This window comes from Ascaphus truei, chromosome 12 (assembly GCF_040206685.1).
Source record: "Ascaphus truei isolate aAscTru1 chromosome 12, aAscTru1.hap1, whole genome shotgun sequence".
Classification (NCBI taxonomy): Eukaryota; Metazoa; Chordata; class Amphibia; order Anura; family Ascaphidae; genus Ascaphus; species Ascaphus truei.
Window position 1 is genome coordinate 31,270,836 of NC_134494.1, and position 14,749 is coordinate 31,285,584.

At 43.5% G+C, this 14,749-nt stretch overlaps 1 protein-coding gene across 4 annotated transcripts in view; it reads left to right on the forward strand.

Annotated features, from left to right (window-relative positions):
- GAS2 (growth arrest specific 2) overlaps positions 1-14,749 on the forward strand; it is a 122,107-nt gene that overhangs the window by 12,242 nt on the left and 95,116 nt on the right. For 3 of the 4 annotated variants that reach the window (XM_075567220.1, XM_075567223.1, XM_075567221.1), the window contains 2 exons: positions 2,729-2,850; positions 4,941-5,102. In XM_075567220.1, the coding sequence (XP_075423335.1) occupies positions 4,958-5,102 (145 nt within the window). In that variant the 5' untranslated portion in view covers positions 2,729-2,850; positions 4,941-4,957. Of the gene's footprint in view, positions 1-2,536; positions 2,851-4,940; positions 5,103-14,749 lie in introns of those variants that run through there. The other variant, XM_075567222.1, reaches the window with a different exon arrangement.

Genomic DNA, 14,749 nt, shown 5'->3' on the forward strand with positions numbered 1-14,749 from the left:
CAAGACTAAATTTTTAAAGCTTCCAGTGACTGAGCTCCAGATCAGAACCAACGCTAACACCACCCTAACTCCTGTTACTAGTTTTAAATACTTGGGCATATGGTTTGACTCCCACTTAACATTCGCAATGCACATTGATACCATGACATCCAAAATCTATGCCAAACTAGGTGTACTTTATAGGAACAAATCCTCCCTAAGCCTGCTGGTCAGAAAGCGTATCGCACAGCAGATGCTAATGCCAATTATGGACTATGGAGACATAGTATATGGCTCGGCACCCCAAACCCACCTTAGCAAACTTGACACCCTCTACAATTCAATTTGTCGTTTCGTTCTCCAATGCAACTACAACACACATCACTGCGAAATGCTCAAAGAACTAGATTGGTCATCACTCAAGTCTAGGCACAAAGTTCACCTTTTTTGTCTTGCCTTCAAATACTTTCTGGGCAAACTACCCATCTATCTGAAGAAGCTCCTCACCCCTACCACATGCAGCACTTATCATCTGAGATCTGACTCCAAAAGACTGTTCATGGTCCCAAGGCTCAACAAAGTATCCGGCCGCTCCTCCTTCTCTTACCGTGCACCCCAAAACTGGAACAACCTACCGGAGACTCTCACATCCACCACCAGTTTAAGTTCTTTCAAAACTAAGGCTGTCTCACATTTTAATCTGGTCTGTAACTGTTACATACGCCTATAATATACATCTTCTCTAACTGTGCATGCAATGTCTTGTATATAATGTATACCCTGTTTATTTATGTAACTGTATTTGTAACCATGTATTATTTGTCATATTAACTATGCCCAGGACATACTTGAAAACGAGAGGTAACTCTCAATGTATTACTTCCTGGTAAAACATTTTATAAATAAATAAATAAATATGGAGTCAGGTGAACATGGCTTTGTCAGAAGGTGTATTTTTGTATTATTTAGACAACCAAGGCGTTTGTCGGCAGAGGGACCTGCAGTGTATTGTAAACCAGGTTGCCTTGACTGGCAAGGCGTTAAGTGTGTATGGTTGCCATAATCATGGAAAGAAACAGGGTCTTGTTACCTTGTCAGCTGCTATTGGTCTTGTTTATTTAAACAGGGATTCACGCTTCATTCTATTCTATTAATTTACAAATACCACGTGCTTCTGTGATTTGTTGTAAAAAGCCTGGGGACAAAGAATGTTCTCATTTGTTGTCACTGGTCAATGCTACAGTAGGTGCAACAAAAGTACTGTACAGTATCTAGTGACTCACTGACACACACCTTAAATGCCATGGCTAATCACTTAAGCTGCTGTAAATTTATAAAGATACTCAGCATCATTATATACTGTAGTCAATGCAGCATGTTCATTTTAGGTGCACAATGGCTTTGAAGCAATATGTTGCAGGTTCTGAAGCAGTGAAGGGGTCAAAAGACAGGTTTTCCACACATTTGATGTCATTTATTTATGTCGGAGACTTGACGCTGTTTAACCCAAGTGCATTAGGTTTGTAATGCACACCTCTCAAATTGTAGTCAAAACCGATTTAATCAACTCAGGAGAAAAATATGTCCATTTAGCATCTGCTCCGTACACAGTTCTGTAAGAATGCCACACATTTTTTACTCCTTCTTATTACTAATTTCGCAGCAGGAGTTGTACACTTCTGCTCTGAGGTTCTTTCTCTTTTCTCTTCCGGAATTCAGCACAAATGTAGCATGTACACGTTACTTCATACACTAGTGCAGGGGAGGCCACCTCCAGTTCTCAAGAGTCACCAATAGGACAGGTTTTAAGGATATCCCTGCTTCAGCACAGGCGACTCTGTCAATGACAGAGCCACTGATTGAGCCACCTGTGCTGAAGCAGGTATATCCTTAAAACCTGACGTGGTGGTGGCCCTTGAGGACTGGAGTTGGGCACTCCTGCACTAGACTATCACTGCCATACCCCGTGTTAACTTATAGAAGGTGTTCCGCTTCAGGAAATAAACCACTTTTCGTAGGCGATACCAGGTAGAACAAATGTGAAAAAGCACTGAGCCCTTTTAATTGTCATGAAATTACATTTAACCCCTTTGCTTCCAGAGGGTCCTGTCTCTCAATCATGCATTCTTTGCTCAAATGAACTTAATGGGGCTAAGGCAGAGCCCACCATATGTCCCATCTAGGTGAAGCAAAGGGGTTAATATGTTTCTAAAGGTACTTAGTCAGAGCCTTAACCATACAACTACCAAGATCTGCTTTTCTTTTCCAGCACTATGAATGATCATTTTATTAGTTCATACAATGCTTTTCATAAAAAGTCTAGACTTTATTATTGAAACCTTTGCAAGCACTCCGCACTAAACAAGAAAACCCAGTGTGTTTCTTTTCATCACAGCTACAGTACAAAGCCCAGGCAAAAAAAAAAGAATCCACAGTTACAGAACATGGCCTAGTTCTCTGATATTGTTTACAGCAAATGATCGTTTGGAAATATCAGCAGATCGTTTAAATGACTTTGCTGGCAAAACACAAAAACTGCCTTCTGTGCTAAACTGCCCCAGAAATAAAGTTCCTTCTGTAGAGTCATATAAGTAGCTCACTGTTCAGTGTGGCTGAAGGGGGAGGAATTCCCCCCTTGCAGCTTGTTGAAACTGTTACATGCCATTAGGTATACTGTAAACCATCCTGAGCTAAATTCTTTGCCTGACAATGACTCTCAGAATTTGAGATGCCTTTTTACTTTTTATAGAGGAAAAAAGGGAACTGCACCGCATAACAGGGAGCGCTGCTTGTAAGAAGTCAGAGGACTTTAATGCACTCGCTGGAACGAAGTGACACAGAGTGTTTCTGAAGAGGAAAGGCATTGCAGAGGTAATGTATGCATGTCTTTCAAAATGCTACATCGTATTTTATTACAGATGCTGATTTCACCAGTTGCAAGGCAATTATTTGCATGGTCTAACTCTTTTTATATTCTCTCTTGCATCCCTTAGATTGTAAGCTCACTGGGGTACTGACTCCACATGTTTTACTTGACAACCCTTTCCTGTATTTTACTGTAGATGATGATTATGCTGTAATGTCCCTTGTGCATGGTTTATGGTATATATAATTTACTTAACAATGGTATTCCCTTTGAAACTGGCGTATGGTTTAGATTTTGATAAACATTGATTCAACGTTACTCATGTATCTGATATACTTAATTGCAAATGTGTATCTTTTGTGTGATCCACGAGCATTGTCAGAAGATCCTTATTGGTTATTCGTAACCATCTAATGAACAGGCAAGGAGATACAATGTCATTTGTCTAGTTTTCTTGTTAGACTGCTAGTAAGTGTAGTTTTAAAAAATGTCACTTCTGCCATAACAATGTATCCAAATTTCTTTACTTTGGAAAATACTTTTGTTTACTTTTAGTGACATTAGAAATCTTCATTGGTCGAGTCGGTATTATTTTCCCCAGTGTAAAATGTCACTATAACATTGATACATATTACTAGGCTGATGCATTGAAAATGAAGCACAATAATGACTGTACTTTAAATACACGATATCAAGATTCTTTTGAAATTGTATTCTGTACTAGAACATACCCTGATTTATTGCAGTAGTTACTGTAGCTTCTTTTATGCTTTAGTTTAAATATCAGAGATGTTACCATTGCATTGTATATATCAATATCAGAGATGTTACCATTGCATTGTGCCTACCTCACTTTACTAATAGTTAAATGCACCATGAGCAAATAGAAAGGTGTTTTAGTACAGTTGGAAATGGAAGGAATTCTGCAACACTTGACAGATTCAGATATTAAAGACAGTGACATAAAAGGCAGTTTGGACACAACTGTTTCATTTATGGTATGTACTGTTACAATGGGCAATTTGAAAGAACTGTATGTGCTGTAAAGGAAGTTCTTACTAAATAATAACAAATACAAAAAGTTAACCTGCTTTTGAGATTTACCTCTTTTTTTTAAAAGGAATTACAGACTAGCCCCCTGCACTTTGTTGGTAGGCATGGGCCTGGATAAAGCAGGTATTATGTATGATAAGCAGTTCTCTAAGAGGAAATTAAAGCAGTTTACCGGACTACTGTACATTTCCATTGGAAAGGCTTCTAGAAGTGTGTCCATATATTTTCACTGCTTGGCAACATTACTACGCATTGTTGGTGTGTCTGTGCTTAATGCTGAATATTTTACACATGGAAAGAAGTCTTCATTCAGTATGTTATTGGATAGTGGACAGGTTACATAAACCAATGCAACATGCAGAGTTGAAGCATGTTATTTGCAAGAGGCACATTCAAGCTAGAAATATGTATTGTACAAGAAGTTACACAATTAAAATACAACATATACCTATGCTATAAACATCCTCTTCAGGAAAAGTCTGATTTCATAGGGCAATGGGGTTTACCCCAGCAGTGCCAATCTGGCTTTGCAATAAATTCCAAATCTCGAGTACTAGCAAAGGAGGGAGAGAGAGAAGGTGGTTTGATACCTTTTATTTGATCAACAAGAAGATGATATGTTACCAGCTTTCGAAACTCTCGGGGTCCATCAGGCATGATAGAAATACAGAAACAAATGTAGAGTAGGCACCTACAAGGGGTTAATCTTAGGGACTGAAAGATTAACCCTTGGAGGTGTCTACGCCTAATTTTAATATCTACAAAATCTGTGACTTTGTGATATTCAGAAATCAGTTGCTATTATGCATTGAATCTGCATGGTAAACCCCTTCATTAATGTACCGTTTATTTGCATAACTATATGTTTCATTCAATTATTAATGTACTTTTCTAAGTGGTTGCATTTAGGTTATTGTTACATGTTATACATGTGGAAATGTTATACCGATTTATTCATTTTCACAAGAAAGGCTTGCTAAATATGCTAATGTAAATCGGGTAATATACTAATAATTAATCCTTATTATTCTGTTTTTCCCAGGTATTTATATTGGACAAATGATGTGCACTATGTTAAGTCCAAAAGTACGTGGGCCTGGCCTTTCTGACATGCATCAATACAGCCAGTGGCTCGCCATTAGACATGAGGCTAACCTGTTGCCTATGAAAGAAGACCTAGCTTTGTGGCTTACTAACCTACTGGGTAAGAGATGTTTAACATGCCAACCTATTCAATGGGCCAGAAATTACTCATGTGCACTTTATATTCTCAGCTGTTTGGCGTGGCCAAATCTCACTCATGTTTAATAACAAAACACCAAAGAGAAATACCAAAAACACATCACCCTACAAACCACATGGATGGAGTTCATTTATGGAGTGACCTCTAAAAATATTACATGCTGCCAACTATTAATATTACCTTTATGGTGCCTACATATTCTGCAGCTCACAATGGGGGAGGGAGAAAAATAACATTGTATACCAAAAAGAGAACATGTGCAGATGTAGCCAGCATTATTACAACTGTAGGCATGTTGCAATGGCACAACGCACCAGTGGGAGAAGCGGCCATCGGTTTGAATCAGTTGTGTGTGTATAATGGGCTAACAGGAAATTTCACCAGCAGGACCATTCCAGCGATTGGCTACATGTACATCTGTACGTTAAGACAAACGGAGACTGGAGGTCCCTTTGCTACTAGGAGCTTGCATTCTAAATAGGTGGGGAGTGGTGACACAAGGTATATTAACAACAATCTAAGGCACTTATTGTATGTGTTTAGAAGTCCCAACCCTGTGCTAGAGAAGATTGTAGTCACATTCATTGGATGGAGCTGTACTCTTCCCCAGCACTGGGCAACCGCTTCAAACCATATTAAATGGGCGCCAACGTAACGCACAATGAATAATGTATCCACCACTATTGACTTGGATGGAAGCGGATGCATTAACTGTTCCTTACCCAGTTTTGGAATACATGAAAAAGGGGCCATTGTTAGGCACCACCAATAAGTACAGCTGCTGACCACAGCTGAGACTCTTGACCTCCAACTTCCTGCAAACCGTTATAGAAAATAAGTCTACTATTGTATGAACACCAATTTGAGATATTCTCCTTAACCGATCTGGCACCAATTCCTCGTGTATTGCATATCGATGATTGTAAAACATTACTTTACAGTCCACTGAGGCAGGGATTATAGAAGGTGTGATGACTCGTGCGATTTTGCGCGCTGTGCGAACAAAGTGCAACAGTCGTATTGGGCCAACCATAGTGCGCACGAGCGCAGACGCGAAGCAGAGTGACCGCGTGGCAGATTTTTCAAACTACAAATCATTTTGTTTTTTTTCGCGCCACGTCACGTGAGCGATTCAGCCAATGAGCAGCATGTGAGCGTTTGGCGTCATCTGAGTGGTGCAGCCAAAGAGGGCGAACCAGCCCGGCGATGCGTCCACCACACCTCCCCAATCGCTCCATCTCAGTGCACCCATTGCTCGGGTGACACCATGCGCTCCGTCGCATGCTCGCGCGCCTACTATAATCTTAGCCTGACTCTTTTAATTAAACATTAAATTATCTAGCCTTTATAAAAGAAACAAAACAGGTTTTACTTTTACAGCTTTATAGGCGAAAAAGCTTTTATTATTTGGTCTGCAGTGTAGTTTCATCTTATTGTGCTGAATCTGCTGATTTTTCCAGTTTATTGGAGTATAAATAATTGCACCCTCTTCCACTGCCATAAAATAGTGTTATTTTATTCAGAGTGAAACAAATATTTAGGATGGCTGTATAGCAATGTGTGCCAAGTCTCTCTGGCAGCGTGGGGACTGTGGTATTTTAATTGTCGTCATTATGTGGTACTAACATATTCACTTACGCGACATATTTGGGAATATGCATACAAGCTGTAAATATAAATTGCACGTAAAAACAATTACCGCGCCTCAGTCATTTAGACAGACAACTATATTCCTTTTTGGATTAGAAAATATATAACGCGAATAGGAAAATATTCATTTCAAGACCATCAACACACGTTCAGTGCCTTCCAAAAAGAGAAGCTGTTGAAAAGTTTCTCTTGGCTCAAAGAATACTACCGAAAGCCAAATCATCTGATGGGGCCGCCAAGATCGTAGATGTAGGAGAGAGGGGCTGATGGATGGTGAGATCTTGGTTGAAATCAAACCATTTTATAACATCATAATGTTTAGATGTCTGAAATGTTCGTTTACCCTTAGTTGAGGCCAAAACCAACTATTCTAATAAACTCCTTCACCACCTTCCATTGCTCTTCTCATTTCTAATAAACTGATTGGTGGAGGAAAAAGCCTTGTATGCCAAGAGATAATGGGGAAAGACAGGGTTGCAGACCTGTCTGAGATATGTGAGTGTGCTCACAAGTGGTATTTTCATTTCCTGGATACTGTACGGTGGTGGGTTTTTGTCACTTTGTTACCCACCATAACTTATATAATGTATGGTTCAAACCTATCCCAGCTTCACATTGCACAGCCAGTATAACCAGCCTCCCACTGATGAGACCCAAAAGGTGGAAGCAGCTGTCTGTGGTTTACTTGCTATGTACTTCTTTAACTCGGGATGTGCTGAAAAGCTGTGTAATACGGCAGACATAAGCATATAGGGATCCATGTTAAAATGGACATGAGGCAAAAGGTGACACTGTGTACTCATTTGCATGTCATTACCCAGAATCCCTGGCTGTAGTGGAAGCATTGTAGTTTAAGGCTACGGCCCCAGTGCCTGCGCTGCAGCCTCGCTGGCGCGTACAGCCGAGTTCCCCGGTCTGCAGAGAGCTGCAGGGGGAAAGACGGGGGCGTGACGGGGGCGCGGCCATGATGTCACCCGGCAGGTTCGCCCTCATTGGCTGAACTGTCGGGGGCGTGGCCTAGCACTCGGTCGCTAGGTCTAATCACAATTTTAATGCGAGTCTGAAAAACGCAGCGTGCGGCGCGGCGGCCCCCCATGCAGCGAGCCTGGCCACACTGAGGGGCGGCTCTTGTCCTTGCAGTGCCCGCCATAGCGAGCGCTGCAGTAGCCAGTGGGGACCAAGCCTGAGAGATAATGGTGAAAAGCAGGGTGGCAGACTTTTCTGAGACATGTGAATGTGCTCATACTGTATTTGTACTTACCGCAGAGGAAAACTGGTAATGGTCAATGTAAAAGGATTGGATGTGAAGTAGATGAGAATGTCAGTCAGCCCCTGTTGTTTAATTCCTTCCCGAGCAGCACCCACGTCTGCTGTCCTAACTATCGTTATGCTGTGTCGGTCTGTCAGTCAAGCCTAGCACAGCATGACCAGAAGTAAAAAGAATGTATTTAATGGTGCAGTCCACTGAGCATCGCACACTGGAATAGCAACACGCTTTTAAAAGCCCTGAGCTTCCTCTTAAATGGTTGTTTCATCATTTGAAGATATTCATTTGCTTTCCATATTTAGGCCCATGCACTTAACCAAAGCACCTGCGGCTTTGGATGAATGCTACTAAGGAGCTAAAAAAGCAAAGACACAGTTATCAGAGTTATTAAGCAGTATGATGAAAATCATGGTGGCAACCATCTTTAATATGGCCTACTGTTAAAATAAAATAATTAATCATGTTAATGTCCCCGCTGGCAGGGAAGAGGTTAAGTTGCATCAGTCTCTCATAGTTGTGAATGGGTTAAAAAAAAAAAAAAGGGCAAATTGAGGTGCTATATTTCAATCCTTGTTAAAGAGTATAAAATATCTAGTTACCAATGGGACATATATTCACACCAGGATTTTCCATTACGTCAATATCTTCTCCGGCTTGCTAAATTCTGCTTCCAAATATTTTGTTTTTTTTGGACCGGTGAATTTACTAATTTAATTTGTGCTCATCCATCACTTTTCTCCGACTTCTAAAATCTAAATCTACTTTGTGATTTGCTTCACTGCTAATTTTATAGTTTTGTATGAGATATGTACTTCTACAGCTGTCTGTAAATGGGTGGGAAAGCTACAGTATAATGTATTTAGGTAATTCAATATTTTTAGTTTGCTTTTGGATATTTTCATTGCGTGCGTGTGTGTGTATATATATATATATATATATATATATATATATATATATATATATATATATATGTATATATATCGAAAGCTTGTCCTATGACAAATTGTTAGTCCAAATAAAAAAGGTATCAGCTAATACTGAAGAACTCAATTATTCTATATACATAAATTACTTGTGAGTCTTGAGACAAAAGGTGGCACTGTGTGCTCATTTGCATGTAATTTCCCAGAATCCCTTGCTGCAGTGGAAGTGCTGTAGGCTAGGTGATAATGTTGAAGGGTAGGGTTGCAGACCTGTCTAAGACATGTGAATGTGCTCACAAGTAATATTTTCATATGCCATACAGTGGAGGGTTTTTAGTCACTTTTCACCCACCATAACTTAAATAATGTGTAGTGAAGACCTACTTCATGTCTCGAGTTGCAAAGCCAGTGCAACCAACCTCACACTGATGAGACCCACAAGGTCGAAACAGTCTGTCTGTGAGTGGGTTTATTGGCTTTGCATCTCATCCAAGGCTATGTTTAAAAGCTGTGTTTAAAGCAGCATGCATAAGGGTTTAAACATGTAATGTGGTCTTGAGACAAAAGGTGGCACTGTGTGCTCATTTGCATGTAATTTCCCAGACTCCTTTACTGCAGTGGAAGTGCTGTAGGCTAGGTGATAATGGTGAAGGGCAGGGTTGCAGACCTGTGAATGTGCTCACAAGTAATATTTTTATATGCTATACGGTGGAGGACACACACACACGTATGTACACACACACACACACATATATGTACACACACACCATATGTATGTACACACGTACGGACACACACCATATGTATGTACACATGGACACACACACCATGTGTATGTACACACGGACACACACACACACCATATGTATGTACACACGGACACATCAAAGCATTTAGACATTCAACCCAATAGAGCCTCTTGTTTTCACCATTATATTTAACAGAGAGCAAAGCATGATACTGTAATATAGCCCAGGACATACTGAAAATAATATATACATTTTCATGTATCTTCCACGATAAAATATTTTTCTTAAATAATCTAAACAAAGAAGTGACCTGGTTTTGCCTTTCCTGGGCAAGCACTGATAATAATAAAAATTAAATGCTTCTATTCTGTTCTACAAACGGCTTTCCTACAGTTACAGCTCTTTGTAAGAAATGTTTGAGGATTTTAATGTATTTTCCATTGAAATGAAAAGAGAAAAAAAAAGTCCCCGTTTATTTCTGCAGCTCTGAACATTTGCCTCATTTGAATCAATATAGCTGAACTGTAAAGTATGTCAGGGGCTCTGTTTTTAGCCACGGAGTACCACCTTTTGCAGCCATAAAATATGGCAAATTGAAAGCTGACACCTAATATATTTTTCATTGCATGCAGATGTTCAGTGCAAAACTCATTCTTCACGTGTTCATAAAACTATGGTAAAGGGAGGGTAGCTTAACATGCAAAAAAAAAAAAGAAGTAATAAAAGTTACATTTTTCAACATTGTAGCTCCATTAAATGATATCTACAGAAACAGTTGTGCTTGTGTGATAGTAATGATGTATTAGTTTATTTTATTCAGAATTCGCTGCTTTGGAATAAGCATAAAATCTAAGGCTGGAAAAACAACGTGCATCCTTTCTTAGAGTGTAATGGTGTTTTCAAAGCTTTATCTCATTGCAGTTCTGGGAATCCGGCTTCTTCTAGCTGCGTATCAGCTGGCGAGTTAGAGAGATAGAAAGGGGCCAGTGTAGAGGTGTTAAAGCTCCAGTTCCATTTACTCAGTCCTGTTCTGTTTTTTAACCAAACTGCATTGTTTTTGTTATCTTGATTGCTTACTACACTGTAAAAGAGATCATTATTGTTGTCAAATAATATTGTGTAGGGCTGCAAAATGTCCACTAAAAGACATTTGACTATTCACTCGTACAACTTTCAAGGTTTTCCTATCTGGGAATCCTTCTTGTACACCTCAAAAGACAAAATAAAGCCCCAATGCTACATCCAACATGACAAATTGTAACGTGAAATACTATCCGTTAATCTTCTGATAAGTAAGGGTCATTAGATACTCCTTTGGCCTTCATAAGCTTGCCACCACATCACGGTTAACCCTTTAGTGCAGGTCCTACACTGCCTGCACCTGTTCTATTCACCTCTCTGTGGGAGGAAGATGTTTTGTATGGTTCCCCCCTCCTCCCCCTTGGTTTAAGCTCACCCACCCCACTTTCATTGGCAGGTCCTGTCAATGATGACCAATCTATGGAGAGACTTCTTCCTAAAACAGAGAGGCGGCTCTATTAAATTACTAAAAATAATAACCATAGCACAGAGGTAGCCAACTCCCGTACTCAAGGGCCACCAACAGGTCAGATTTTCAGGATATCCCTGCTTCAGCACAGGTGGCTCAGTCAGTGCCTCAGTTGAAGACTGGATATCCTGAAAACCTGACCTGTTTGTGGTACTTGAGGCCTGGACATGCCGACCTCTGCCCTAAATAGAATTCCTTGCTGTTTTTTAACCCGCCAGTAATGCATTGCAAAGCATCTCTTCTTTGGTATTGTGGTGATTATTAATTCAATTGCTTTGTTAGGGTTAGGTTTTTGTTGCACACAAACATTCTAACCATGCTGTTATGACAATCGATGAGTTCTTTCTGAACATTTGGTGCAATGATGACAAATGGAAGTTTCCTGCACAGCATGTACATCATCCCAAGGGCAGTACAAAGGACTCGGGGTCATCCCTTAAGGTTGGAGGAAAGGAGATTTCACCAGTAACAAAGGAAAGGGTTCTTTACAGTACGGGCAGTTACAATGTGGAATTCATTACCCATGGGGACTGTGATGGCAGATATAATAAATATCTTCAAAAAAAAGGTTGGACATCTTTTTAGAAAGGAAAGGTATACAGGGATATAACAAATAGGTAAACATGGGAAGGATGTTGATCCAGGGAGTAATCTGATTACTGGTGTCAGGAAGGAATTTAATTTTCACCTTTGAGACAGCATTGGATGCTGTTTCACTGGGGTTTTTGTTTGGCTTCCTCTGAATCAATATACTGTAAGTACAAATGTAGGGTAAATACCTGTCGTCTAAATGTAGCATAGGTTGAACTTGACGGATATGGTTTTTTTTTTTCAACCTCATCTACTATGTAACTATGTAACTGTGTAATACCCCTCACTTTAAAATTGTAAAGTGCTTGTGAGGGAGTGTATAGGGTTAAAGCTCTCTCACCTGAGTAGACCAGGAAAAACCACACCCTGGCTTGTAGGTCTGCCAGCTGATTGGAAAGGGGAGGTTTAAAAGGCAGGCAGCAAACTTCCTACACTCACTCCCATTTTGCTCTCAACCTGTGTTGGAACAGGCTGCAGAGAGACTGTCAGGGAGAGAGCCTGAGCTGCCTCTTGGATACCAGTGATTAAGTACTGTCTGGTTGTTTTGCAGACGTATGCTATTTAAGTTAAAGACTGTTTTGTTTTGTTACTGAATTACTGCGACCCCTGATACGGGGAATAAAGAACTTTGGATAAAAGAAAGCAGGGCCACCAACAGAATTCGTGGGGCCCGGGACAAACATTTTCAGCAGGCCCGCCCCCCCTGTGTCGGCGGTATTGCCCGCCACCCCCCCCCCCCCCCCATTTCACACCTCACGAGCCCCCTCTTTTCCCCCCCATCCCATGTATTTCTCTCCCTTCCGTCTCACCCCATCTCACTCTCCCGCCTCTCATGTATTTCTCTCCCCTGCGTCTCACTCTTACTCCCTCTTTTTCTCACTCACCCCCTCTGTCCTCTCCCTCTGTCAATTACCTCACGCTCACTCATTCTGCCCCCCTACACACAATTCCCCCCACAAGATATATACCAAAAAACTTCCCACCCCCAATACAAAAAACTTCCCACCTCAAATATATACAACCTCCCCCCCCCCACAAATGCATACAAAAACCCCACCTACCCCATACATACATATACTGTACATATATATACACATACACACACATTCCCAGTAAGATAGATAGATCTTACTGTGTGTTTTGTGTGTGTGTGTGTGTATATATATATCTTATTATATATTTGTGAAAGCACTGTATGCCTGTCTGCCTCTTCCTGTGTCCCTAATGGAAATCTCATTGGTCCCTTGGCCCGCCTGCCCCCGCACCTCTGATTGGCCTGAGGCGGAGTGACCACACACACACACACACACACACACACACACACACACACACACACACACACACACACACACACACACACACACACACACACACAGTGTCACACAGACACACACACACACCTCTCTCACTCTGTCCTCTCCCACCCCCCATCACACTCTCCTCCCCCCCTCAGCTCCCCCCCGGTGCTCCGCTCAGCTCCCCGCTCAGCTCCCCCCCGGTGCTACGCTCAGTTCCCCCCCGGTGCTCCGCTCAGCTCCCCGCTCAGCTCTCCGCTCAGCTCCCCACTCAGCTCCGCCCCGGTGCTCCGCTCAGCTCCCCGCTCAGCTCCCCCCCGGTGCTCCGCTCACCTCCCCCCGGGTGCTCCGCTCAGCTCCCCCCCGGTGCTCCGCTCAGCTCCCCCCGGTGCTCCGCTCAGCTCCCCACTCAGCTCCCCCCCCGGTGCTCCACTCAGCTCCCCGCTCAGCTCTCCCACGGTGCTCTGCTCAGCTCCCCCCCGGTGCTCCGCTCAGCTCCCCGCTCAGCTCCCCCCCGGTGCTCCGCTCAGTTCCCCGCTCAGCTCCCCCCCGGTGCTCCGCTCAGCTCCCCGCTCAGCTCCCCCCCGGTGCTCCGCTCAGCTCCCCCCCGGTGCTCCGCTCAGCTCCCCCCCCGGTGCTCCGCTCAGCTCCCCCCGGTGGTCCGCTCACCTCCCCCCCGGTGCTCCGCTCAGCTCCCCCCCGGTGCTCCGCTCAGCTCCCCCCCGGTGCTCCGCTCAGCTCCCCCCCAGTGGTCCGCTCAGCTCCCCACTCAGCTCCCCCCCGGTGCTCCGCTCAGCTCCCCGCTCAGCTCCCCCCCGGTGCTCCGCTCAGCTCCCCCCCGGTGCTCCGCTCAGCTCCCCCCCGGTGCTCCGCTCAGCTCCCACCCCGGTGCTCTGCTCACCTCCCCCCGGTGCTCCGCTCATCTCCCCCCCCCCGGTGCTCCGCTCACCTCCGCCCCCGGTGATCTGCTCACCTCCCCCCCGGTGCTCTGCTCAGCTCCCTGCTCAGCTCCCCCCCGGTGCTCCGCTCAGCTCCCCCCCGGTGCTCCGCTCACCTCCCCCCCGGTGCTCCACTCACCTCCCCCCGGTGCTCCACTCACCTCCCCCCCGGTGCTCCGACAGGCAGTGGGCAGGCAGCCTGCAGATGCCACGTGGGGCGCCTAAGATGGCGGCGCCCGGAAGGACCCCCTTCCTCCCTCGCGAGGGAGTAACTAACATGGCGGCGGCCGGAAGGAGAGGTGACGTGTGTGTGTGTCTCACTGTGTGTCTCTGTGTGTGTGTGTGTGTGTGTGTGTGTGTGTGTGTGTGTGTGTGTGTGTGTGTGTGTGTGTGTGTGTGTGTGTGTGTGTGTGTGTTACACTGTGTGTGTGTGTGTGTGTGTTATACTGTGTGTGACACTGTGTGTGTGTCTCGTGTGTGTGTGTGTGTGTGTGTCATTGTGTGTGTGTGTGTGTGTGTGTGTGTGTGTGTGTGTGTGTGTGTGTGTGTGTGTGTGTGTGTGTGTGTGTGTGTGTGTGTGTGTGTGTGTTTGACAATGTGTGTGTGTGTGTGTGTGTGTGTGTGTGTGTGTGTGTGTGTGTGTGTG